Below are 27,506 nucleotides of genomic sequence, written 5' to 3'. Positions count from 1 at the left end.
AGTAATCCAAGAATGTTTTCATTTTCTAAAAACTCCCATCAACATTCCCTTTTGTTCGTGACACAAAGCACAAGGGTGCAATTGGTGGTATAGCTGGTAAAACACGTTTAGCTCCTGCCCTAGTAACCCACAACATCCGCACTTTTTCCTGTTTTGCTAGCATGTTAACCCGCCCAACAGCTATGACGTAGGCATGCTTTAAACCAATCAACTCCATTCCACGTTTCCATGGTTTATCGATCAAAAATCAAGTATATAAAATGTTCGACTCTTTGAAGGACTAATTAGCGGCTCTATCGATAAACGAAAAAGGATTTCTACGTCTCGCTCTGATACGATAACAGCTCTACGATGGATGGGAGAACAGCTTTGGACTACTTTGTTGGAGAAGGCTCTAGATGTACGATATGTGGCAAAAGACCTGAAGACAAACTAGCACTAGGTTGTTCACATAGACTCTGTTTGGATTGTTATGCCAAGTACAATACGGTGCTGGGACATGACTGCGACGTTCGGTGTCCGAACGGTTGCGAGTCCAGTAACCTGGATTTGGCAAAGTGTACGACCGCTACCGATCCCCTCTCTCCCGAAGGAGAAAATATTTGCAACGGACAGAAAGAGAACGAAGACAGTTGCCTGCTTGTAGATCTGACCAACACGAGATGCAGTTCTTGCGACTCCGAGGATGCCGTGGCTATTGCGTGCTGTGACGAATGTGACGGTTTTCTATGCGACGACTGCGTCGACGCGCATAAGAAACTTCGTCGCTTAATGAAAACACATCAAGTGATCCCTCTGGCCGATCTGGTGAGTGGGAAAGAACAATTCAAACAGAAAGTCCGACGGTGTAAGGTGCATCCGGAAGAAAAGCTCAGCTTCTTCTGTAGAACTTGTCGAGTCTCTGTTTGTCCAAGATGCGTCATCATCGACCACGAAAAAGGTCAGCACGACTGCGTCGAGATCACCATCGCCCAGAAGAATTTCGCGAATGAAATGACGAGTCTCGTTACAAAGTGCGAAACAAAAGTTCAGGAAATGACGGCGCAGTTGTCTCGCATTGAAAACGAACAGAGAGAAGTGAACATGGAGATCGACACTCTCGAGCAAATCATCAATAGCACAGCCGACGCCGTCATCGAAGCTGTAAATGCTGATCGCCGCAATCTTCTTGATGAATGCGATGCGGTCAAGCGCACTCTGCTGGGCAAGATAAAGAGCATTCACGCCGCAAACCAGATCGCTGTCGACAGATTAAACAGCGCCACGGGGCTCATAAGAGGCGACGATGGTAATCCAGGACTAACGCTGGAACATGCTAAGGCGGATCTTTTCTTCCAAAGGGTAGACGAGATCTTGGCCCGAAAGCCAAGCGATGGTCAAATGGAGGAGATAAAAGAGTACACGCGTCGCATGGGCTTTCGGCGAACGATGTCCATCTCTGAGCAGACAACATCCGTAGGCGAATTCTTCCAGCTCTCCGAGTGGGAGCTATCCCGTCAACACGACCTGCCATCAGCGGTGTCTGCAATGACGGTCTTCCCAGATGGACGACTGGCGATAGCACCAGAAGACGACGACGGACTCGTGGTCGTTCTGACGAACGGCTCTAAAGAGCGCGTTCTCGACGGGGTAAATGTGAAGCACATTGCGGCTTTGGCGGATGGACAGTTCGTCATCATCGACCATGAAAATCGTCTTCGTGCCTTTTCTTCCGAGGGCAAAGAGAATCTTGACTTCCGGTGCAGTCGACCAGAAGACGTACCGGACGAGAGTGTGCCGGTCTGCCTCACTGAAGGGTACACTCCTGAGAACATTCTGGTTGCATTCAGCGGAGTACCAGCATGCTACGCCTATTCGGTATCAGGAGGCGAGCCGCTCACCACATATTCAACGGGAACCCTCTGCCCACAGCATCTTGTTGTCACGCGAAACGAAAAACAAAAAATCGTTGCTGCAAATGCTGCGGAAATCATTGCAGTTGACATGTCAGGCAGTGTCATTTGGCGTATAGAAGAGAAGCAGGCGAGTTCCATTCGACCAGTCATCACCAGTGACCACGTCTTAATCGCGTCTCTTCAACTACAGGGCGACGACGACGAGCAAGATAGGAAAGCGGTGATGCTGACGATAGATCGGTACACGATCGAGGGGGAGTTGGTTGACTCTCTCGTCCAAGATGAACGTGTATTCATCGACAATAACAACGACTCGACCAAGCTGCAGCTGATCATGTTGACTAAAACAAAAATGGCTGTCAGCGTTGGTAGGCATTGCATGATGTTCAGCGGTCCACAAACCCTGAGCGACATCGCCAAGGATATGTGAAGTATGCATTTACGCATTTACCCTCTTCCCCATCGCCGTCCTCTCCCCGCCCTTACAGCTAGGTGGAAACGCCTGACGAAGAAATGTCTCTTATGATAACTGGACTTACAATCGACTCTAAGATACGAGACTAGACAAGAGAATGACTTTCGAAATGGACACTATTGGACTTACATGATGTAATTAATTGATACTTTTTTGTGTTTAAAAATTTCACTAAATGCGACTTCGACTTATGTAGAACTCACTGTATTGCATTGAGAACGAGCAAAAAATACGTGAATCTATAGCTGTTTTACAAAAATTACCAAAGAGGAAAGTAATTTTCAGCACATCAAAAATTAAACTTGAGAATAAAAGTGAAAACAAAATGAGATGCAACTGACTTTTTCCACATCTAAAACTACTCTACATTAATTTGACAAACCATGATTACTAAGTCAAACAGGCATATGAAATGCATTGTATAGGAATAGCGAAGAGCTCAGTAATACAATCTATGATTTGTTATCATGTTTATCAGAAATGTTCAACTCGAATGATATCCCAGTCATCTGTTTTAATTATCACTTCAAAAGGACGACTAATACAACATAATTTATCGGATCATGAGATAACATATTCTGCTGAAAGGTTAATATTCGTACCTTTATACAGGTCTGTCTGCCATACACATCATCTCTTCACGTCTCATTCTCTACTCCTGTTTGATTGCGTTTTCCATCTTTATTTTTAATGTTCCTATGACTCGGATTTTCAACATATGGTTATTTCTGGGTAGTTCTCTTTGATTACGCCTGAGCTTATACTTATGACATGTATGAGCTCCGTGTGTTCTCACCAAGACATCCATTGAGACTCGATATGTTGACTTTTTTTTTCTGATTTTCTCTGGTGAATTTTAAGGTCAAAGTGATAGAAATTAATTATATGAACTTGAAAACAAAACATTAGAGAAAGAAATGTGCAGCAATAATTGTGGATGATGTCCAATGTTCTTAAAAGTGAACACTAATCTGATGAATGTGCATTTGAATACAATGTACATTGAAATTTATACAAAATGAACACTATTCATTCAGAAAATTAAGAGCTTAAAAATGAAGTTGATTCGACATTGTATCAAAAAATGGTAAAATATGTTTGTTTGTTTTTTTCAAGATTGAAATACATGTTCGGCGTTTGGGTTGCAAATGCACATCTATTTATTTTCGCAAAATAGACAAGGTGTATTTTCTATTGAGAACTATTCACACTGCCACTAAATGGAGGCTGGCGAGTCAAATTGTATACTTTCACTGTAATACATTCAGGACTTCATATGAATGTGTCTTCGAAGTTATGGACATTAAAAATGTGCTGTGTGCAAACACAAAGTCTCATTATCATTGTTCTGAACTGTGCACTTAATCGAATTCTTAGTATGTGTGTGTGTGTGTGTGTGTGTGTGTGTGACTATAAATTGTTATCTTGATTCAATGCTTTGATTTGATATACATTGTAGTAAATTGATATACAACTGCATGTCTTTCTTCATTTGTTTATGCTGTGATTATTCAAGATATGTTAGCGATATGTTGCTCCCATTTTCTCCTTGTACACGTAGGCTACTAAATCCAACAAAACGGGAAATGTATATAGAGAAGTTATTATGCACATATGGTGCATTTTTACTAAGATAGCGGTTATTCATCATAAGTCTTTATAACGTGGTTTGTTAGTGCGCTTTTATTCAGTCTTGCATGTAGACCTACTGGGCAGCTACAATGAGATAATCGAGTGCAAATACAAACATACAAACATTTGAAGGATTGTATGTATGTTCACATGAATTGAAAGGAAAATTTTGAAAACCTCGCATGGATCACCATTAATGTAATTATTGCTCAATGGAGTTCGACCTGCAAAGCTTTGCACTTATGAATATCAAATTAATTAGAAGGTCATTCACATAATGGGGGTGCTTGTAACAAAAAGACAACCAGAGTAAAGTTTGCGTTGATCAGCAGCTTTCATTATTACTTGCTGTCTGAACCAATGCTTGTTCCAACTGCTTACGGTTTTACAATGATAAAGAAGATTTTCACTCATTCTGCCAACCTACATCTTTCTCTTTAAACATGAACGTTCTGGATGACATAACTGACGATTTTTTGTTTGTTTGTTTTTTCGTGTTGCCCATCAATTCTAGATTGTGTGGACCACGAAAACATGACCACAAAATAACATAAACAGAAAAGATATCATGTGCATCGAGAGGAGACACAAAATGCCAAAGACATGAAAATATTGGTCAATGCATTATGAGAGTACCTGACATTTCTTTCGTTCTACAGGGGGTGCAGTTGTAATGTTCTTATTCTTTGTCAAACATCATTTTTGTATAATGTCTAGTGGAATACGGGAAACAATACATGTACAGTATAATCACTTTGGGTGACTTTATTCCGTGCGTCGTCCAGAGTGTGAGGAACAGAAAAAACCCCTGAAGGATACACAGAATAATAATAATAATAACAAAGGTGTAACCCACAGATCAATGGGTGAAAGGTTGTTAGTGTGTGTGTGTGTGTGTGTGTGTGTGTGTGTGTGTGTCTGTCTGTGTGTATATGTTTTTTCCTAACACGCACACGTGTCATGACGTTCTTTTTAATTCCACAGCAGAACAAAAGCTGACCTTGAAGTGGTGTTTGTACAGGCCTTGAGGTTCCTTCCTGTTGTCTGAACTATAGACAATTCTCGAACCTATGCAACAATCAGAATCTAAAATTGAGTTATTGTCTACCGTGGGACGTATTGCTCATCCATTATTGTAACTTTGAGGTTTGCAAAAATGTTTACAAGAATCCTAGGTCCAAGGCAAACATGTCAATGAACAATACTGGATTCTGCCACTGCTAAGACATATACGTACATGACGTGTTGGCAGAAAATGCTATTGAAAGTATCACTATACTCCAAAGCCTTGAATAGTGGTATCCTTTTGTTGTCAATTTTGTGTGTGTACCAGAACCGATGATTTGAACGTCATGTTGTCATGCTCAATACAGGACACTGCTATCGGCAGGGATGTTGTGGAAGGGATGTGTAAAAATAAACCCATTCCCGCTGTTAAAACCCATACTATATTTCACACATGCAGACCACAACATGCTCCATGACGTACTGACCCACATGTGGCTTTCGGAAGGCCTTGCACCATGATTTTCATCAACATTCAAAAATTCACACAAAAAAAGCTTCTATCATCCCGGCACTTGAAAATGATCACATTCACAGTTTAAAAAGAGCAATAAAACCTTTTGTTTCTATTCTCCTGAGTGGTAGTTTATTCTCTACGATCAAAGAAATGACTATATCCTAATCCATTCTTTCACAAGTCTCTGAAATGCACACATAACAGATCACCTTCATGAAGGCTTAGTGAGGTGAGGATTCAGCTTTCAACTTTTTGAGAGATACTTAAAAACCACTTTACAAAATGTTAAAGGGCATACAATTCTAAGAGGAATTACTCTTAGAATTATATGCTCTTTTTTAATATTTCATAAGAGGTTTGCTCATTATCTAAAAAAAAAAAAAAAAATCATCATTATAAGAAGTTGGAAACCTGAAGACCCATCTCAACCAAGACAGTACCATCCCTTTAACTTTGCGGGTAATGGTTATTACTCTGAAGGTTCATTATTTCCATGGTTCATTGTACCAAAACTCACAAATTCTATGTATGTAGATGTTTGTTGCTCTAAAAACGAAAAAGGGATTGATAACCTGAATATTTGTGGTCTTATACCAAAAGTTCATTTGTCCCAAAATGAAAGAAGATTTTGACTTCCCAAACTTGCTTAATTTTCAAAGTAATAAACCTTTGGAATAACAAACCTTACTTCGTATTTGGATGAACTAATCTCCCCCCCCCCCCCCATACATGTATTTAGACTAACAAATCTTTGGTTTAACGAACCTTATCTCATTTTAAATACTACTGAACCTTTGGAATAATGAATCTTCAGAATAACGAACTGTAGCCAACTTTGCAATAGAAACAATTCTCATTGATAAATACATGCACATTATTTAATCATGGAACAGCACATGCCAACCCCCCCCCCCAAAAAAAAAAACAACAAAAAAAAACAACAACAAACAAACAAACAAACAAACAAACAAAAAACAGTTGACTATAAAAGAAGATACGATAAGCTGCATGATCATAATGTGGGTAAATTGTGTGTTTTATTGCATTTGGGGACAGGTCAATGTCGGAGTACATCCAAACTGATTACCCCTCTTTGCTAAGGTAAACAAAGTAAGTGGACTGTACTGTAAAAAACAAGAACCATCTGAAGAACAACAAGACAGGAACAGGAATAAGATGGATGGTAACAAGAATATAAGAAAGAGGAGAAAGAAAAAGAAAGATGACCAGGATCACAGGTTGAGTATATGATGTTTCTTGTAACATAAGACAGTTGCATGCTGACAGAGATTTCTAGTAAAACTTAAAGGGTGAATGAAACCCCTTGACACATGTTGATTGAGTGAATGCAGCAATATCAGCAGAATACAACTGTGAAAGTTTGAGGAAAATCGGAAAATCTGCCCAAAAGTTATGAATTTTTGAAGTTTTGGTGACGAGAACACTGGATCAGAAGATTACTACAGATCATGACATCACATGTGCACGATCTTGAAAATTCAAGATATTTTCACCTTTCTAGCATAATGAAAGAGCACCAGATTTATGTCTTTCAGAAAGCAGGAGGACTAATATGACACTGGACATACGTCAGTAACAAGTTCAGGGATTCTGTACTTTTCGTATGAAACAATATTTTGTGGAATTTTCTCTATATTTTCTTAATATCGTAGTGCATAATTATATGACATCACGATATGAAGTAGTCTTCTGATCTAGCAATCTCGTCACCAAAAATGTACAAAATTCATAACTCCTGAACAGATTGTCCGATTTCTCTCAAACTTTCACTGTTGTACTGTAAAAGTGGACATTTTTGCAGTGTAGAAATTTTCGTACATTTCGCGCAACCAGAAGCTGGCACAAAAATAAAAGCAGGCGAATATTTTTGCTTGCCATATGTTCCAGCAGTTGATGTCTTGATTCCGCAGAATTAAAAACACACAAAATTTGTCTTACGTGGGAGAGCGCAAAAAATTAGTCTCACAAAAATATCCACTTTTACAGTATTCTACTAATATTGCTGCATTCACTCAATCCATAGGCCTATGTATTTTTGGGTTTTATCCCCCTTTAATCCAACGTCATCAGCACCACAGTACACGTCCTTTGATGAGTTGCTCCATGTTTTATCTGCACCACCATCATAATCAGTGCAATAAGTTGCTCATCTCAGTTCTGTGGCAAATAAGATGTTTCAGTACCACTGCTCTGTGAGACACATTCTACTCAGCAAATGTGATATTTCACACTCATTTTGATCTATGTTAATCATATCTAGCTACCTTCAAGGTTTGGTTGTGTGGAGGTTAAGTCTGCGATCACCAAGCAAAATTTTTCATAAAAGTTACATCTTATACAAAATTTGTCTTACGTGGGAGAGCGCAAAAAATTAGTCTCACAAAAATATCCACTTTTACAGTATTCTACTAATATTGCTGCATTCACTCAATCCATAGGCCTATGTATTTTTGGGTTTTATCCCCCTTTAATCCAACGTCATCAGCACCACAGTACACGTCCTTTGATGAGTTGCTCCATGTTTTATCTGCACCACCATCATAATCAGTGCAATAAGTTGCTCATCTCAGTTCTGTGGCAAATAAGAAGTTTCAGTACCACTGCTCTGTGAGACACATTCTACTCAGCAAATGTGATATTTCACACTCATTTTGATCTATGTTAATCATATCTAGCTACCTTCAAGGTTTGGTTGTGTGGAGGCTAAGTCTGCGATCACCAAGCAAAATTTTTCATTAAAGTTACATCTTATATACTTCTACACGCTCTTTGTGGGCTGGCACTACAGAGTAACAAAGCTATGATGTCACAGTCTTTTGTGAGTGCTTGGGTTGAAACAAGAAGTGAGCATGGTTAGCAACAATAGCATTCAGATATTCAGGCCAGGTGAGGTTGTTAAAGAACCAGTTTCCATGGTGATAAATGACTTTGCCATCACATGTTGGTAGGTCTACTCTATAAATTAGTCAGCAGCTGGCAGTGAGTCAAGTGAGCTTCACAATACTTTTGATGTCAACATTGTACATTTTTTCCCCTTTCCTCAAATATAAACATCTGTGAGAAATCAAAGACAGAAGCCCTAATAAATACTAACCCTTTGAGTGCTGGGGACTTTGGAATGTGTGCAATGCTTTGAGGTTTTCTGTGCCAAATGGTACTCAAAGCACATAAAGGGTTAATCACTGATGATCAGCATTATCAAACTTTGTTGGCCTAATAAACTGCAAATCCGGGTAAATCTTCTTGCAAACAAAAAGGGTGATTTTTGCATTACAGTGGTAATCTTGATATACCATTGTATCATGATTATTGCAGTGATGTTGTGGTCTTGTGCTATTTCAGTATAATGACCTCAATCACATAATTTTCAAGGAAACATTCACCTTACTATCAATTTACCTAAAAGAGAAGATATTATGAGTGTCTATATCCTCCTGATACTTTACTTGAAAAAATATCAATTTTCTGTGCATTAGTCTTCCATAATATCTGCAAATAACTGTCCATATTTCAGTTAGAATTTTATTACCTTCATGAACAACCATTTGCACATTTTACCTGTCACCTCTCTTTTGCATTTTTTGGGCAATCATCTTAAAAACATTTAACTGCTGCTCTCTCTCTGTTCTCCACAAAAGACAAAGTATGATGTTTTCTTCATCATATTCATGAGTAAGCTTTACATTAAATAGTGCTTCATAACGAGAAGGTTAATGAAAGACAGGTCAGTTGCTTCTTTAGTTATCAGTATTGCATGTCATAATTCTGCAGCTAGATGTCTGTCCCCCTTACCAACACCTGTGATAATGAGGGCATCCGACCAGAGGACCCGCCCCAGCAGATGCCACGACCGTTTCCACGCCCCCGTCTTGGCTGCCATGCAGTCATAGACAGGATGCTCGCTTGCTTCTCCTAATTTCTCAACATCACTATCATCCTGCTGGTGAGCAGGAGAGCATGTTCCTGGCTGCAGCCCTTGATTTATCCTGATCTGGGCTGTAAACTGTGATAGACCCTCAGACAGGATGCTGCAGACGAGTGGCTGGCTTGAGTGAAATTCACTTCTCGTATCCTCACCTAGCAATTCAAGGAGAGGTCAGAGGTGAAGACACACAGAGAATTTACTGCAAGAGGTACTGCAAGAGGTCTCCTTGTCTTTGTGACATGCTACCTCATTTCAATCGTGTTGTTGTATTAATTTTGGATATTCCATTCTGCCATCATCCCTCAACATATGCTCCAATGACAAACTCTTAATGAACTCAGAGTTTTACATTATCACATTCCTCTGATGTCACGATAAAGATACTTTTGCAGCATGCACTAAGCAAGTTACAAGTGGAGGCTCAATGACCTTATTTACGTCGACAATTTCATGTCATTGCTTTCTCATACTATTGAATCATTGTGCAAGTATATTCATCTTGTATGAAAAATGGTTGTAATTTCTGCACTATATCCAAGAATTGGTGTAGATCACATTCATTGCTGTCTGAGGCGATGTAAAAAACAAATAGCATATAGTCTTTACATGAGCAATGGAACAAGATTTCCCATGTGGTGAGATATGAAATGCTATGCTGACTAATGCATCTCATATTTTACCTCATGCAAAATCTTGAACCATTGCACACATGACCATTTACTATTTGTATAATATAAGAGCTAAGTACTACCAGGATGGATGCATCAACAAAATTTTAAATGTTCATGTTTTTGACAAGATCAGAAGTGTCTTTCACAAATAACAATACGAGGATGTGGTAGTTTACAGATGACACTGAAACTCGGCAAAACAATTACTTGTAAAGAATACAGATCCTATTCTTGGCTAAAACTGTGTGAGAATGATGATGCCTTGTCAGTAAGAAGCCATTTCCTACCTTACAGGAAACAACAAAACAAAGATGAAGCAAGAGACTGAGGATGTTTACAGATATCTTCAAAGGTTCATTTCTTTAATTATATTGTGCTCCACACTGTGTACTTGTGACAGCTTACCAAATTAATAGGCTGCAATGAGAAGTACCACATGTGTCAAGGCAAAGTTTAAAGCTTGCAGCTAATTTGTTTTCTCAAGGAAATGGCCTAGGATGAGATAACAATCACTCTTCAGGTATGCTATTGTTTATCTGAAAGGTGACTAAGACCAAGGCTTACTACAACCGGTAGGAGTGAGGTATCAAAAATATTGTGACAACCTAGCACACAAGGACAAGGAACATCAACACTACATATGCTTCATCCTCCGGTGTTGTTAAAGACCTAATAAAATGCTTGCAAAATTTTTTAATATGCAAAAGAAATGTAAAATATATGTCATGATTATCAATGTAAATATGTTGTCAGTGTCGTTCCGGTTTTCATCGCTTCTAGAAACTCCCCCAAATATCACATTTTTGGAGGACCCCGTTGCAGCTTTTGCGAAAAAGATAGTCACGTGACCAACACCCCTGAACCGATTGATGACGTATAAGCACGGAGTTGTGCTCAGTTAGCAGACGCCGCTCAGCACAAGCACTCAGATTACTAGCTTGGTACACGCGCGTACACGATAGCTAGCCCGGCCAGGCCCGGGCCCCGCGGGATGTGCGCTCCCGGTCGACACACTGACTGTCGACATGTACGCATTACCACGTACATTATCACTAAGTTAGCTTGCACAGATACCTGGTACCTCGAGCATAATGTCTTCCCCTATATGGGTAAACTTCGACATTGATGATGATGATGAAGACTGCAGCTCTGACGACAGCGGAGAGGAAGAGGAGGCACATGAAGTTGAAGGGGAAGATGGGGAGGGAGAGGCAGCCGATGAACCAGAACGTTATCGTGGGGCTGCACCTTATACCGATATGAACCAGCTGCATCTCCCCCGCTGCCAGTGCAAGAGCGTATGAACATGGCACCAAGCCCGAGAATAGACCTCACGGAAACGATCGCCTGGGAAATACAGAGTGGTATGTCTGGTATGCCCCCATGTAGTTTAACGTTAGAAAGGATACACTGTATTCTACATGACTGACATTGTAAGTTGTAACTGTCTAGTAAGTAGATTAGAAGAACAGGCCCAGCTCGCTCACAAAGTGAGCGGCTACTCCGGCCGCGGCAGCAAGCAAGCGGGAGCGTCCCGGCCGTGGCCTGGCCCGTCGGCCGGCGCTTACAAGTTAAACTACCAGTAGTAGTCTAGTAGTAGATCTAGTAGCAGTCTACTAGTAGTTATAATAGTCTACTAGTAGTAGTCTACTAGTACTACTACTAGTAGTGTACTATTACCACTACGGCACTAGGTCTAGTAGACTAGTAATTAGCAGAATTTTTGGTAGTAATACGTAGTACAGAGGCTACACTCTAACGATTAACGGTTAGGGGGATATGTTGTTACCAGGGTGGGTCGTGGCTAAAAAAAAAAATTAAGAAAAAAAGCCTAACACGTTAACCAGTTTCCCATAGTCGGTTTCTGCAATATGATCAGTAATTTAATCTAAGAAAAACGATACCAAGAATGATCGTCAATTTCGGTCGAGTAGTTTTTGTTTTATGCTAAAAATCATACTGTGGAAGGAAGCCCAAACGCCGTGACCGATGAATGCCACGGTGGGGCTGGATTCACGAGTAGGTCTAGGCCGGCAAGTCGCCGTAGTATTAGTACAGACACGCAGTGGTGGTGGGGCTATCGTGAAATAGGCCCCACCGCAGTCACGCGTGCACCGTACCCGTGCGTTTTATAGCAAACAAGGGTAGGTCCTCCTAGGGTTTAGGGTTAGGTAGGGTTGTATTTATGGTTAAATTGGCCGTTAAATTAGTCGAGCCGAGGGCCATATTATGAAGTCATTTTCGCCGCATTCACGAGTATTCACTGTGGAAGGCAGCCCCACCGCCGTGCTTACCTACCGAGATGAACGCCACACGGTGGGGCTGAAACAGGCGAGTCGCCGTATTACTATTAGTACAGGCACGCAGTGGATATCCAAGCGTACCACAGTTGTAATCTGTATTATTGGCAGTATTAAATCCGATACAGTTCATTAAATATTCTTTTGTCTAAAGGCTTAGCCAATGACAATAGTGCAGCGCAGCACCTGCTATGCGCTCGCTAGCTCGCTCCCCCGCCAGCGCTAGCCAGTGCAGCCGCCGCTGCCGGCCGCGCGCCGGCTGTCGCGCGCTGCGCTGCGCTAGCATAGCCTTGCCAGCCGTGCTCGCTGGCTACGGCTAGACTGGTCGTGAACGACTCCGTTCTTAGACGTCATCACAATTTAGAAGTGATAGTGCGCCGCATGCGGTGAAAGTATAGCAAGTTTTCCAAAACCGAGGAAATTGCATCCATTATGTTAACAAATATAGAACAAAATTCAGAACAGTAAAAAAACCCGCACAACCATAGAATTACTTAGAATTTAACATTTAATATTATTACATCATTGAGAAAAAAATGCCTAAACCATTTTATTAGGTCTTTAATGTTGTTTAATTGGTGCATTTGTGTGTTATATCACATGAGAATTTGCAGTTGTTCCGGCACCTAAAATGTAAAGATATCCAGCAAGTGTGCATGATTTTAAGGCATACACTTGCTTTGCAGATGACATCACTTCATTTCCAGCCAAGAACACTATTAACAGAACTGATTTGCAAAAGAGAGATAAATTATGTGTGTGTGTGTGTGGGGGGGGGGGGGGAGCAGGGCTGTCTGACAGATTTTTGCTCATCATCATTAGAAGAAATCAATTCAGCTGCCTGTAACATATGCATTTAGGGATGGTATACTATTGGTAGATATGAGGATTGGGCTTCTAACATTTTGTGAGATACCAAGAAACCACTTATGAAATACTACAGAGCATACCAATCTAAGAGGAATTCAAAGTTTATCAAGTGAAAATCGGTTTTGGAATGGCTGAGACATCCAAAAACAAAGTGAAACAAAGCAATCCTAATAAAAGGTGGGTCCCACCTTTTATTAGGATCACTCTGTTTTGGATATCTCAGCCATTTCAAAACTGATTTTCATCACATAAACATTGAATTCCTCATGGAATTATGTGCTCTTTCATATTCCATAAGAGGTCTCTCATTATCTCACCAAATAATGTTAGAAAACTGAAGTTTGATCTCAACCAAAACTATCCGATCCTTTAAAGTACTTGATATGTGGAGCTACACAGAAATATCCAGTAGATAAGGTTAACATGTTTTTTGTGTTTTGGAAACAAGAGTTGTGAAACGAATAAGCAATAGTACAACGTTATCATATCACTATACCTGTTCAGTAATGTAAGATGTCAATGTCACCTTTTTTTTTTCTTCTCTCTCTCTTCAAGTTTACTATTTTTTCTTCCTCTCATTATACTGGCCAGGTTTATGGTCGCTTATTTGAATGTGTTTGTTCATCTTTAAAGGTACAACCCTGTGAATGCATACCATGTGCACTAGTCCACATCATGTGATTATAAACACAAATGAGCTAAAAAGGGGAAGGTGCAAACATGCATTGTCAGCTTGGGTGTAGAAGTAAGTGTATCCATAACGCCGGTATTCGTTTACGAATCGATTACATAATACCCAAACGCAATATAATATGGGTTGCGATATGCAATGCGGAGTATATAGATGTGTATGCTTCTGTGGGAGTATGAAAATATGTGATGCATGTGCCAAAGTTTTTGCCAAAGGGAGATGTACGGTCTATGTGAGGTGTAAAAATGTCGAGTGTGTTCAAAAGTGTAATTGTATCTGTTTTTATTTGTATTACATGAATGTTTTAATGTCTGACGGTTTTTTAATGTTATATCTGTGCTTCGGAAATTGAGTTATGAAATGAATAAGCAATGTTATGTTATTATATGACTATATATGTTCTGTAATGTAAGTTGTGGTTTTTTTTAATATGTAATATGTATGTGATATTGTTTTGATATGTTGTATCACTGTGTAAACTACCTCAATTCGGCCTTGTTAGGCTGCCATGGTAGTTATCTTTTAAACCATGAATAAATAAATAAATAAATAAATAAATAACATTCAATACCCTTATGATACAGAAAAAGTTTGTCTGATGAATGAAGTGATAATACTCTGGTTTGGTCATTGAATGAATTCCAAACTCACCACAAAAATGCCCAGCGATTATTTCCTCGACGTCACCTCTGCCAGGAAGTACCTTCCCATCATGCAACGCCCCACGTAGTCTTGCCATGCATGCTGTGAATCTCTCTTTTACACCAATCAGGAGTGGTTCTGATGGTCCACACACAACAGCAGTCTGATTACAGAGGGAGTAAGAGAGTCATAGGGCACTCATCACCAGCTAAATCAAACCAAGTAGAATGATGTGCATTCCACCGGTAACTGGCCAACCAATCAGTACACTGTGTGAGCTAAGCTTCTTAATATCATATATCCCTCCTCTGAAGTCCTTGTATATTTTTGTATTAAAAATGGCATCAATAAAATCATATTTCGTAATTCACTTGAAACTGCAGTCATGCATTTCATTGTTAAAGGTCAAATGCATTTTATTGGTCTTTTTGAAAGTTGCACAGGTTTTTCTTGTCACGTCAAATACAATAGAGTTCATGGAGCAGGCATAGATTGTATCCAGAATCAGAAATCATGCAGATGATATATCTAACCTCCACTATATGATAAAGCTCTTTCCAGAAAAATGGTTATCCTTCCTCATTTTCACTTCAGTAGGTTTATTTAAAGAAGAATTAAAGTTAATCTTCTGTCTCACGAAGCAAGGCAAACATGCAAATCATTTTTTGTGCTTACCTCGCTTCGTGAGACAGAAGATTAGCTTCAATTCTTTCAGTTACTACGATGATGTGAACATCTCCCGTACTATAGGTTTATCTACTTATTCTCACCATCATTCCACCGAGAGTTGTCAATTTGATGTGGTGTTTGATCCCTGGATCACTTGATCTCCAGATCTGTCTGCCATTATACCCTGGCATCCAGTAAGACACCTTCAGAGATCTACAGACATCATCCTGGGAAAAAGATAATGTCAAGATCACACTACAACTATGGAGTCTACTATAACTTTGAGGTGGATGCGCAGATGTTTCTATTGCAAGCTGTGGCCACACTGACAAAACTTCTTGAAGTTCTCATAAGTTCTCAAAGTCTGGTCAGTCATGACCTCCTGACATAGTTTGTCAATCTATGAAATCTTCAAGGGAGCTTAGAAACATGTATGCACAAAGAATATCAAGGATATCCAACATCAGAAAAAATGGCAGGACAAATTCAAGAAGTTTGTGATGTGTCAACCTTAAAGTCTATTTTCTGATTTCATATGCTACATGGACTACCAGTTTACCTGCATCAATCTTGTTTTCACATAACATTCCAAACTTCTTGTATTTCAAAATAAGGGCTAGATAAAATTTAAGTACAGCTGTATATACATACAGGCAGAGAGTTCTTTTCATAGACTGACTGATCATATCAATATAATTTTGTATGATGTTTATCGAAAAGTCTGTGGGTGGGGTGGGGTGAAGGGATGGAGGTGGGGTGCACTCATTACCTGTAAAGCATCAGTGACATAGGTGAGAACGGTGGACTTGCAGACAGCAGCAAGCATCTGTAGGACTGTGTAGGGAACGTGGTGTAAAACAAGCCTTTGCTGGAGACGACCATCATCAAGAAACAAAGCATCCACAGATCCTCGTACAATGAGCACGTCCACACCAAGCTGCAATGAATAGTCATCAAATTTTCCACAAATACATCAGCACGAAAATCAGTCTTTCACATATCAAGATATCTTTTCTGTTGCCCCCACCCCCACAAAACACACCAAAAGCTTGGTTTGCACAATTACATGATTGCATTTCTAAGTCATTTGGAAAGAATATATTATCTGATAAACTGAGAGTATCTGTGTTACGTAATGTGTAAACTCCCTCCCCCATCGACTCCTGCAAATAAATAATAATTATAAAGTGCTATCAAAGTTGCCAAAATATGTCAAACTATAGGAAATTTTCTAGCATGCATGTGCCATCCTAAAAGAAAATATTCATGGCTGTACTACTTCACTTACCATCAGAGAGAAAACCATCCCAATTGTGATATAAATATAGCAGAAAACAAGATAATTTGCACTGTCCTAGATGAATTACTCCATGAAGAGAAGTCTGTGAAAACACACACATTTAACACATTAAAAGTAACTTGTTAAGCCTGTTTATTCTGCACTAAACAGGACATAACCTGGGTGACTAAATTGGTCATTTGCTTTTGATTACTTTGGGCAGTTATTGCAGCTACTGGAAGAAAACTGAGAGTATTACTGCACCTTGTCAAGACAACTGAAGATATTTTCTGCCCACAGCAATTCTTTCGAGTCATTTCTCAAATGTGCGTTTGTCGAGACAGTTGTAGTCTTGAGACTCTTCTTGAATCCACGGTGTCGATAGGTGGCCGAAATATCACCATTGACAAGCTGGAGAAAAAACAGAAAAACAGTCAAACATACATCATCAAACACCAATCATGCCTTCTCACACAAATCTGCAAAGACGACCATCATTCTTGGTGTGCATGTTGCTCACTTTTGACAAAATGTTCATAGTTTACATGAAGAAGAGTGATTATTTCATGAAAGCACTGACATGCAGCATGACAAAGTTGTTCAAGCCAACAGTTACTGGAAAGATTGGAGTTACTGGAAAGATTGGAGGTTGACTTCTATTAATTTTACCTACGTAAAAGACAACTCTTGGCTGACAGGATAGCACTGACTCAATACATTAACCTTTCAGTGGACATTGATTTCCATATTTACAAGCAAATCATCCACAGTTAATTTATCTGGCAACAATCAGAACTTGAAGGTGATAATCCCCCAAGCACAGATATGTATTACCATCAATGTTACATCATAGATACCAACTGCCCCCTACCCCCTACAACATCTGTTACGTTGCGGTTGAAGTTTAGGTCCATCAGTGGTGCATCGATGGAGCAGAGATAAAGATCTACCATAACTCAAAGCCTTACCAAAGCCTGTAGGTTCTTTCCTGTCAGGGACTGCAAGTTTTGTATCTGGTCTTCACATAGCGGCAGGATCAGGCCTTCCACAATGCCAGAAGCCGAGGATGGGGGACCAACCAGCGTCTGAATGTGCACCCTGTCACCATCAAACTCACCTCTGTTCAACATGTGGAAACAACAGTGCATCAGTGGTATTTTTGATACATAGTGTAACACTCAAAGTCCACAACCATCCTCAACGATTTTTTTTTCTTTTGAAATGGTAATGTTACTATGAAATGTGTTGTGTCAAAAAATATAGATTCCTCTGTAATGATGCTGCATTTTGATGAACACCTACAGGGTGCATAAGATGTTTGCAGTCTATGCAATATGTCTTGGCCTATATAGAATCCAGGGTTTTATCAAGTAAGATTAGTTCTTTGGAGGATCATGAAGTCACTTTAGGGTCCAAGACATTAATGTGTCCTCTCTTCATCTAGCCAAATGTCTTATTTACAAGTATGGTGAGTATGGTAAGGACATGTCAAGTCACTTTGTTTATTAAATCAAACTTGCATAATATTAGGTTTGCAAAATTATGAAATACAGAGAAACTTTGGGGAAAGAAAAATTAGTTTGAGGTGTGAATTTTCTTCAATCTCTCTCCCTCTACAAATGAAAATTCAAAGATCGCAACTGCTGATCTGTAATTTAACATTTGAAGAAATTTTCACACCTCAATCTTCACCCCCTTGGATTAATATTCTCTTGCATTCTAAAATTAGTTTGTTGTTTAATAAGATTTTGACATATCAGTGTTCTTTATAACAAGAGCCCATCACATTATATCAAGCCACTAAATAAGCCCAAAAGATTTGCTAGTGATTGTAAGAAGATTAGTATTCATTGCAACCTGATAGCCAACTGTAAAAATTCATGATAAAGAAATGAAATACCCAGGATTCACTCGAAGTCAAATAATTTGCTGGTTGTAGTGACTTGTATATTAAGTGCATCTACACTGACAAACTTACCTGAAAAACTGAGGATCTACTGACAATTGCTTGTGGTAAACCTCCAAGGCTAGCTTCATCTCTACTTCAGCACCATGTGATAGACCATAACTGCAAGAAAATGTCAAAATACATACATTTTTTACAAAATATAAACATACATTCAAAGATGTCAGGTAATATCTGTAGTGCAAATAGGTGGGAAAGGTGAAATATTGTTAATTTGCATCAATGACACCACTATGCCATGAGAAACACCAGTAAGCAACTATAAGCTGAAATGAGGAAGGTGAAATGATTAAAGGGGAAGGCTAGTAACTGATCAGTGGGAATCAGTGGAAATGCTGGGAGATGATTGTTCCAATCCTTATGGGATTCATTCAAGAGTTCATTGTATATCTATTATTGTGTGAAAATGATTTGCTTCAGAATGGTCTCATATTCAAGTAATGTGCAGTTTAATGCTTCCAGGTTAGCGTCCCTGGTCAGTGACGGAGCATTAATCTGCACATTACTTGAATATGAGACCATTCTGAAGCAAATCATTTTCACACAACAATAGATACACAATGAACTCTTGAATGAATCCCATAAGGATTGGAACAATCATCTCCCAGCATTTCCACTGATTCCCACTGATCAGTTACTAGCCTTCCCCTTTAAGTGTATCAGTGTACTTCTTCTGTAAGGCATTTGTTATGGATACATATCGTATTGCCAATTCATTGTTCTGTGAAGGAAGATTGAAATAAAGGAGAGTTCCGCAAGATGGATGAACCGGTCATACACCTTGTTTAAGAAGCTGGGTTATTTATGGTCATGATGGTCTTGTTTTCAGTCCATATAATACATACAGTGTATATATTAATACATATATAAATGATATATACATATATAAATACATATATAAATAATATATACATATAAATACATTTATGAGATGTGCAAAGTACTCTGCTGAATACTATGCCAGTGGAAGTCTACTGCATGATGTAATTATTAGAAAACAGTAATACAAAGCTGCAGATATATTATAGTTTTGTAGGCTGAAGTGATAGGTGTTGATGCTCACAGGTACTGTACGTCATGAAAGTAAAGTAAAACATATAGAGTGAATTGCATTGCACAGAGTGTGGTCAAATACATCTAATCATTCAAAACTCTCAGAAAGAGAGGCGTGAAAGAATCAAGTATCGATGCCATTTTTGCAAGATTCAGGATAGTTTTGATGAGACTGGATAATGACCAGTCTCTAGATTTCTGGCACTATCTCTCAGAAAGAGAGGCGTGAAACAGAAAGAGAGGCGTGAAAGAATCAAGTATCAAGATTCAGAATAGTTTTGATTGGACTGGATAATGACCAGTCTCTAGATTTCTGGCACTATCTGTAAGTAAAAAGGCCATTTCCAATATAATTGAAACTGTAAGTAACTTTTATCTTACGAAAATCTATGAGCACAACAACAACTACCCATGAATAAGACATAAATCATTGAATGGAGCTTTATCAGAAGTCCTATGCTCTCCTCTCCACGGTCCTTTACAAAGTAGTAGCATGATTTATTTATCAGTACCTGAGTTCTTCCAAAGAGGATACACCACTCTGTCCCACTTTCTCCATGCTCCCCATGCTTCCAAGTCTGCCATCCATGTCATGGTCTGTTCTGCGTCCTTTCACTCCTCCTCCACCTCCTGTCTGCAACTTGTGTAGAGATTGAGCACCCAGTCTCCTCTCTGCCATCACCTGCTTACTTGTCACAGAACTTGAACTATTGTCATTGGCCAGGAGGTGTCTACTGAGGATCCGCCCATGGCTTCTGGAGGCTGGGACTTTCGGAGAGTCTTGAGGTTTGCTTAGAGAGGGCATCTTTGTGCCAAGAGACAGAAACACACCATCCATATCACTGGTGACAACATGGCTACTTTTTGTATTTTCATTCACCACTCGCCCCGCTGCTGGAGAAGAGTGAAGTGACGATATACAGGAATCTCTTGTGGGCCTTTTAGCGATGGAATGTACTTCATGGAGCATGGCAGATAACTGCTGGAGCTGGCTCTTCGGTTTTCCAGAGGCTGTCCCACTCTGGGATGTGGCTAAACCATTTACACTCACACAGCCTGGTTTTCCATCGTGCAGGCACTCCCCTTTATCAGTGCTGCTACCATAGTTACCTGCAGCACAAGTGTCATCTCCTCCTAGGACTGGCAGTCCAGGGTTTCCATCTCTTGACAGGAAATTGACAGTTACACCTTCTTGGTTTGGTTCCTTGTGGCCCTGCCTGGGCTTGAGGGACAGGGGTGCTACTCCACTGAGGTCCTTATCGGTAGTGTGGTGCAACTCAGTACCACTTTCACCACTACTTTGCATTCTTGAGGGATTTGTGGCTGCAGCAACAACTGAACTCGATTGCGCTCTGCCTGCATGCTCCTTACACTTGGACTGCATACCATCAACATCGTCGCCCTCATGTCTGGTAGTGCTACTGTTTGAGGATCCCTGAGCTTTGATGCACAGCAATTCATCCTCTTGCGAGTGCTGGTACCCTCCTGACAAAGACTTTTCTCTATGAGAGTTGTCATCATCACCGGTCTCAAAGAACCAGCTGAGATCCTCATCAATACTCTTCTCCACTGCATCGTCATCTCTCGATGAATGTAAGGTCACTGGCGCCTCTCTCCATCCTGACGGATCGCCTTCTGGCGCATTGATGGCATTCAATGCCATGGAGTTTGACAAATGATCAGGATTGCAATTGTTGCTATTGTAATTGGGGTTGCCTGGGTTAAAGTTGACATCACATTGTCTCCTGGGTACACTGAAATTACTGGTTCCTTCCTCACCGCCAACTTTCCTCTGTATTAGATGCTCACTTCTGCCTACAGAATGAGTAAAACTGGTATGAGTGGTCCTTCTGCTTTTCCGAAAAAACTCTGCGTTGGGTTGACGAGAGGAAAAGTGCAAAGGAATGGCATTCTTGTCTGCAATCTTCAAGCATTCTGCGATGAAAACATCTCCGTACTTGATGATTTCATCAATCGGTACTCCCTGTGGTAATGAGAAACAAAGTCATGCATTTAAATAATCCTGCTCTAGGAACACAAACTGCATGATCAATCTGCAAATCTATCTCAAATAACATCAACCCTTTCTTCATCTTCTGTTGTACTTGGGTTGTGAAGTACCATTTTTTTTTTTTTTTTTTTTGGGGGGGGGATAGGTGAGCAGAGTTATGAGGAATGAGAAAGGAATGTTTGATAAATTTCTGGAGCTAGACTGTAATATTTTGGGTCACCAAAATATTTGACAACATACCTAAATTTAAATCTTGTCACCTTCATCTAACAGTTAATATTTTTGTGTGAGGACACAAAGTGCTACTAGGGCCAAGGAAGCAAAGGCACCAAAAAAAAAAAAAAAAAATAAAATTACCTTGTCAAGCAGAATCTGCACTTGTCCAGCCCACAGGCCAACAAGAGTGACCAATGTAGAGCAGCCAGATCCATGGACCTTGTATTGAGATAAGCAGGTCTCTCTGACCAACTGACCAACAGGGTGCTTCAACAAAATATGGAGGGGAAATATAAGAGACAAACATGATAGCACAAATGTGAAGACAAGAGATGGGGCAATGAAAATTCAATTAGTATATCAGTGAAGTAATGACATTTTGTCAAAGTTTGAATAGCAAAAACAGAAAGGAAGTAACAATGACTTAATTCAATAGTAAAAAATTACAAAAAGCAAGAAAGGTGGGGGTCCTATATTCTTCACATCCTATTGACTGCTGATTGCTTTAAATGTAATACTAGTAATTTAGGAAGATCTGTAAAGGGTATAACATAAAAATTTGTGATGGATTATACTTTCATAACAAATAAACATAATATACTGATGGTATTGGTATCATTTATTTATTTTTACTGGAATCTCCATACATTCTGTCTACAGAATAACTGCAACATGACTTACTTCAATATCCAGAGTTTGCAGCAGTTCATTTGTAGTACTGATGAGGTTGCCTTCATTCCTGTCCCCATCAAGCACACATTTGATACTGGGAAAAAAACCCCAACAACAATAACAAATAAACGATGAAACTAACACCTTTATTTGCATAATGAAGAGAAAATGACAAATACATTTTGTACATTCTCTACTTGCACTAAACAGCGAACAACCAAACAATGGTATACTGTACCTGCCAGTGAAACATGTTTTACGACACGGCAAGTCACAGAGTGGACTAAAAGCAATGTAGGCCAAATTTGATGAATCTCAGGATGGGTGTAGAACATCAATCACCTTCTGGAAGATTACAGTCATGCTGTAATTGGCATGGACATTATATCTCCATGCTTTCACGCTTAGCTTGTCACTGAAATTGCATTGATATTCTTGCTGTTTGTCCTACTTCACTAAAATTCTTTTTTTTTTTGTTACAACATTGTACTGATTTTTGCCAAAAGAGTTTTTTGTTATTGGAAATGAAATAAAATGAAAAAAAAAACAAACAAACAACACACATTTCTGACCTACTATTCTTTTTTTTCACTGTTTTAAGAGCATACATCACCCTATCAATTTTCCTTTCACGTGACAATAAAACCTCAAATTACTATATTTTTTTTTCTTCCTGCTGCACAATTTGCAGAAGAACGTAGTTATCTATGAGGTCAATACTGTCACAAAGAATTCATGTATTCATACCTCTTGGCGGGCCCAAGGAAGGACCTTACTGAAGAACCTGCATGGGAGGTAAAAATTATATGATTAGATTCAAATCCATCCTAAATGAACAATACAATTCATATCTATCGATATCAAGTGAAGATTATGGAGCAGAGTCTGGTATGATGTAATGGTTTACTTAAATCTATTTATCTAGCTGTCCACCCTTTTTACACTTATAATCTGTAAATGTCAGAAACATATTTTCATTTACATAGTATGACAATAACTTTGTTTCATGTGACTCTTGGACAGCATTTCATCTGATCAGTATATGTAATGAAAACATCCAAAACTGTTTGATAACAAAGTTTCAATATTTCATATGGCTTAAAGGGTGTGTAGGGCCTACAGTTCTGGTTGAGGTGAGGATTTAGCTTTTAACGTTTTGCAAGATATTCAGAAACCACTCTATGAGATGTCAAAGAGCATGCAATTCTAAGGGGTACAAAATCAAAAGTTTATTTGATGAAAATCGGTTTTGAAATGGCTGAAATACCCAAAAACAAGGTGAAACAAAGAGATCCTAATAAAAGGTGTGGCCTGTTGCCTTTTATCATTATCACTTTTTTGGATATCTCAGCCATTTGAAAACCAATTTTCATCAAATAAATGTTGAATCCTTAAATTATATGTTCTTTCATATTTCATAAGCGGTTTCTCATTATCTCACTTAGGAATGTTCAAAACATGAATCCCCACTGCAACCAGTACTGTACAGTCCCTTTAAATACTCATTAGCCGGCTTAGATTAGAATAAGTTTTCCCAGCATATTTCAGAGTGACAAATCCAGTACTATGTGTGGGCTTTGATTCAGAATAATTGTAAATGACAACAAACTGTGTGTACTGGTACTAGGGGATCGTAACCTAAATTTCAGTAATTGTTTTAGTAATACCGGGTATTACCTATGACCTGCAATGCTTGAAGACCAGAATGTCCTGTAGTGGAGTTACATGCATGCAAAGCATTTACAGTCATTTTCTGTGTTGAAATGATACAAAAGAGAGACTATAGAAAACAAAACATGAATTACAAATATGGTAGCAAAAACTTTTCAAATATTGCAATAATCTGTAAAGCATAACGGTCATACTTACACCAAGGAGTTACACTCCTTGCTTACACAGGGAATAATTTTCCTGGTATGGCATCACAATTTGCTATACATTTTTACACCACTGCTACACATAGGTACTAACTTTTGTGTAGCAGTTTTTTTTTTTTTTCGTTTTTTTTTTTTTTTTTTCCTTACAGGTGTACAGGATACTATTTGAAATATTGTTCATAAGCTGAAAATGCCTATCAAATTTGAGTTGGAAAATTATTCCTGATATCATATTGGTGCACCACACGGGACAAACAATATCATCATTATCATTATTATGATCATCTATCTAAATCTATTTGGCCATATGATTGCAATATAACAAACATATGATGGAGATGTAAAGGAGTGATATGTGGGCCAGGGCTCACAAAAGTACAATTCTTTTCAAATTCTCTCAGGGAGGTGGAAAGAGAGTGTCACTTCCTAGCACATAATAAAGATTAGAGATCAATAGATGAATCATAATTGTCAGTGAACCAAATAAGAAGATACAACAGTCATGACAATTGTAAGTAATAAACAAAATTTGCAATTCAAAACATATGAAATACCAGCAATTAAGTGGTGTACGGGTAATCACTTTTGATATAGGATACAATTCTACAATAGAAGGGGAAAGTGAGAGGAAGAGTGTAGAGCAAAAGTATTCCAACCAATAAAGAAAAACAAATGCATGTACGAGACCGAGAGAGAAAGACGTACAGGCAAAGACATATGTATAAGATTTCGTAATGATTATGCCACCTTTTTGGCTCATTAAAAAGACCCCCCCCCCAAAAAAAAAAAAAAAAATAAAATAAAAGTAAAATAAAAGGGGGGGGGCAAAAAAAAATGGGAAAAAAAAACTAACATCAGAACACCCATGAATTTTTAAAGGATCCAACTTTAGATATTTTTTCCCCATTTTAATAGGGGGAGGGGTAACATTGACAATAATAATAATAATAATAATAATACATTTATATAGCGCATTTTCCATAGACATACATGTTCAAATGCGCTTTACCAGTGGATTATTGATATTAACGGAACAAGTGGGTTTTTAGATGTTTTTTGAAGGTGACGAGAGATTGCTGGCTGCGGAGAGTTTTGGGAAGTTGATTCCACAGTTTGGGAGCAGCAGATGAAAATGCTTTATCACCAAGTGTGGCCAGCATCTTGGAAGTTGGGTGATTCAGTGTGATACCTTGTGAGGAGCGGAGGGTGTACCGGGATGGGTGACGGATGGTTATGAGATCAGATAAGTAAGGAGGGGCAAGACCATGGATACATTTGAAAGTGAGCAGAAGTATCTTGTAGTGGATCCTGGACCTGATGGGAAGCCAGTTCAGTTGACGGAGGACAGGTTGCATGTGGGAAAATTTGGATGTGCCTGTGGCAAGTCTGGCAGCTGCATTCTGAACCCGCTGTAATTTCTCAATCTGGGTAGCAGTGGCACCGTAGAGCAGGCCATTACAGTAGTCGAGGCGGCTGGTGATGAAGGCATGAATGATGGTGAGTAATGATCTCTGGTCCAGATATTTGTGAATTCGACGTCCCCGTCCCCCGTCCCCGTCCCCCACCCAGAAAAATGTTCCCAAGCCCCCTGCCATGCCCTGCCAAACCGATGCACATAACCCACACTACAAGTGCAAGGATCTATAGGATCGGACCCACTATGTGTGTGTATGTATGTAACCACATGCATTACAGACTTGTAGCTAGCCCGACCAGACACTGTATCGCTATTTACAGCGACTGGCTGTGTATAGTTAACTTGTAGCATGTGTGACAATGACAACAGACTCCATGCAACATTGTGGCCTCTAATCTGCGATCGTTCATGACATTGTTATTAAAGGGAAGATAAACCCCAAGAGCAATGTGGATTGAGTGAAAGCAGCAACATTAGTAGAACACACCAGTGAAAGTTTGAAGAAAATCGGACAATCGATGCAAAAGTTATGAATTTTTAAAGTTTTGGTGTTGGAACCGCTGGACGAGGAGACTACTAGAGGTTATGACGTATGAGTGGACAACAATACCAAGAAAATATAAAGAAAATTCTACAAAAATCCATTTTTCATGAAAATTACAAATTCCATCAACTTGATATTGACATATGTTAGGGGTAGCAATTATTCCCCCTGCTTTCTGAAAGAGGTTGGTCCATTGCTCTTTCATAATTCTAGAAAAGTGAATTTTTGTTGAATTTCCTTTATATTTTCTTTGTATTGTTGTCCACTCATACGTCATATCCTCTAGTAGTCTCCTCATCCAGCGGTTTCAACACCAAAACTTTAAAAATTCATAACTTTTGCATCGATTGTCCGATTTTCCTCAAACTTTCACTGATGTGTTCTACTAATGTTGCTGCTTTCACTCAATCCACATTGCTTTTTGGGTTTACCTTCCCTTTAATATTACTACACTGTATTACTAAAGTAAGAATGCTGGCGATTCTTGGAAGCAATTTGCCTTGGACTTTGGTATGGATTTGGGCAATGATGCTAAAAATCAACTAAGCTTTATGGCGACCGGTAAATCCCGGCACAGCCAAATTCACATAACAAGTTAAACCTTGCTTCAGCTGGTGCCAACCACGCAGAAATGTAGCCCGAGCTCCAGGGGTGCGCTAGGGGCAGGACAGGGGAAGGTTGGACCATACAGTACATTGACTACCAGTGGCAGTGCAGTGGCGGTGGTGACCCCGCTACTCTACATACTGTAGGCCTACACGTGTACTGGTGGTACTCGAGCTTGGATCTTCTACTAGCCACACAAATGACACATAATTTAGATACAATCTTCACCCACTCACCATTGGATTCTAGAGCATTATACGGGATCCACCTGACGCTCTAAAACAGCATTTGAACCACTAACAGTAACACGAACTGGACAGCGCAGCGGTACACACACACATGCACGTCTACAACAGCTGAGTTGCAGTGACACAAAGCATCACGTCGCGAAGGTGCCTACCAACTCGGCCTAACACACAGAAAAAAATAATAAAAGACGTTTAAAATAAACAACCTAAGTAGAATCAAATACCGCTAAAATTTGAATGTGTCACAGAGTATTTTCCACTTGAAAATTTCAACAGTCTTAAGCTAAATACATAACAATAATGA

At 39.3% G+C, this 27,506-nt stretch overlaps 2 protein-coding genes across 2 annotated transcripts; one reads left to right on the top strand and one right to left on the bottom strand.

Moving 5' to 3' along the window:
- Window positions 1–351: 351 nt before the first annotated feature.
- On the top strand, window positions 352–2,325 carry LOC140228421 (uncharacterized). Its single transcript, XM_072308639.1, has one exon. It carries the CDS (start codon window positions 352–354, stop codon window positions 2,323–2,325), a length of 1,974 nt encoding a protein of 657 aa, XP_072164740.1.
- Window positions 2,326–6,538: 4,213 nt separating this feature from the next.
- LOC140228420 (uncharacterized) lies at window positions 6,539–27,294 on the bottom strand. Its single transcript, XM_072308638.1, has 13 exons — window positions 27,191–27,294; window positions 24,188–24,263; window positions 23,258–23,294; window positions 22,520–22,604; window positions 21,980–22,105; window positions 20,124–21,595; window positions 18,571–18,660; window positions 17,561–17,711; window positions 16,857–17,003; window positions 16,083–16,250; window positions 15,415–15,540; window positions 14,654–14,807; window positions 6,539–9,622 (listed from the first exon to the last, which is right to left on the bottom strand). The coding sequence occupies exons 1-13, from the start codon at window positions 27,191–27,193 to the stop codon at window positions 9,303–9,305; spliced, it is 2,955 nt and encodes a 984-aa protein (XP_072164739.1). The 5' UTR covers window positions 27,194–27,294; the 3' UTR covers window positions 6,539–9,302.
- Window positions 27,295–27,506: the final 212 nt, after the last annotated feature.

This window comes from Diadema setosum, chromosome 5 (assembly GCF_964275005.1).
Source record: "Diadema setosum chromosome 5, eeDiaSeto1, whole genome shotgun sequence".
Taxonomy (NCBI): Eukaryota; Metazoa; Echinodermata; class Echinoidea; order Diadematoida; family Diadematidae; genus Diadema; species Diadema setosum.
Note: the sequence above shows the minus strand (reverse complement) of the source record. Positions and strands in the feature narration are given on the sequence as shown.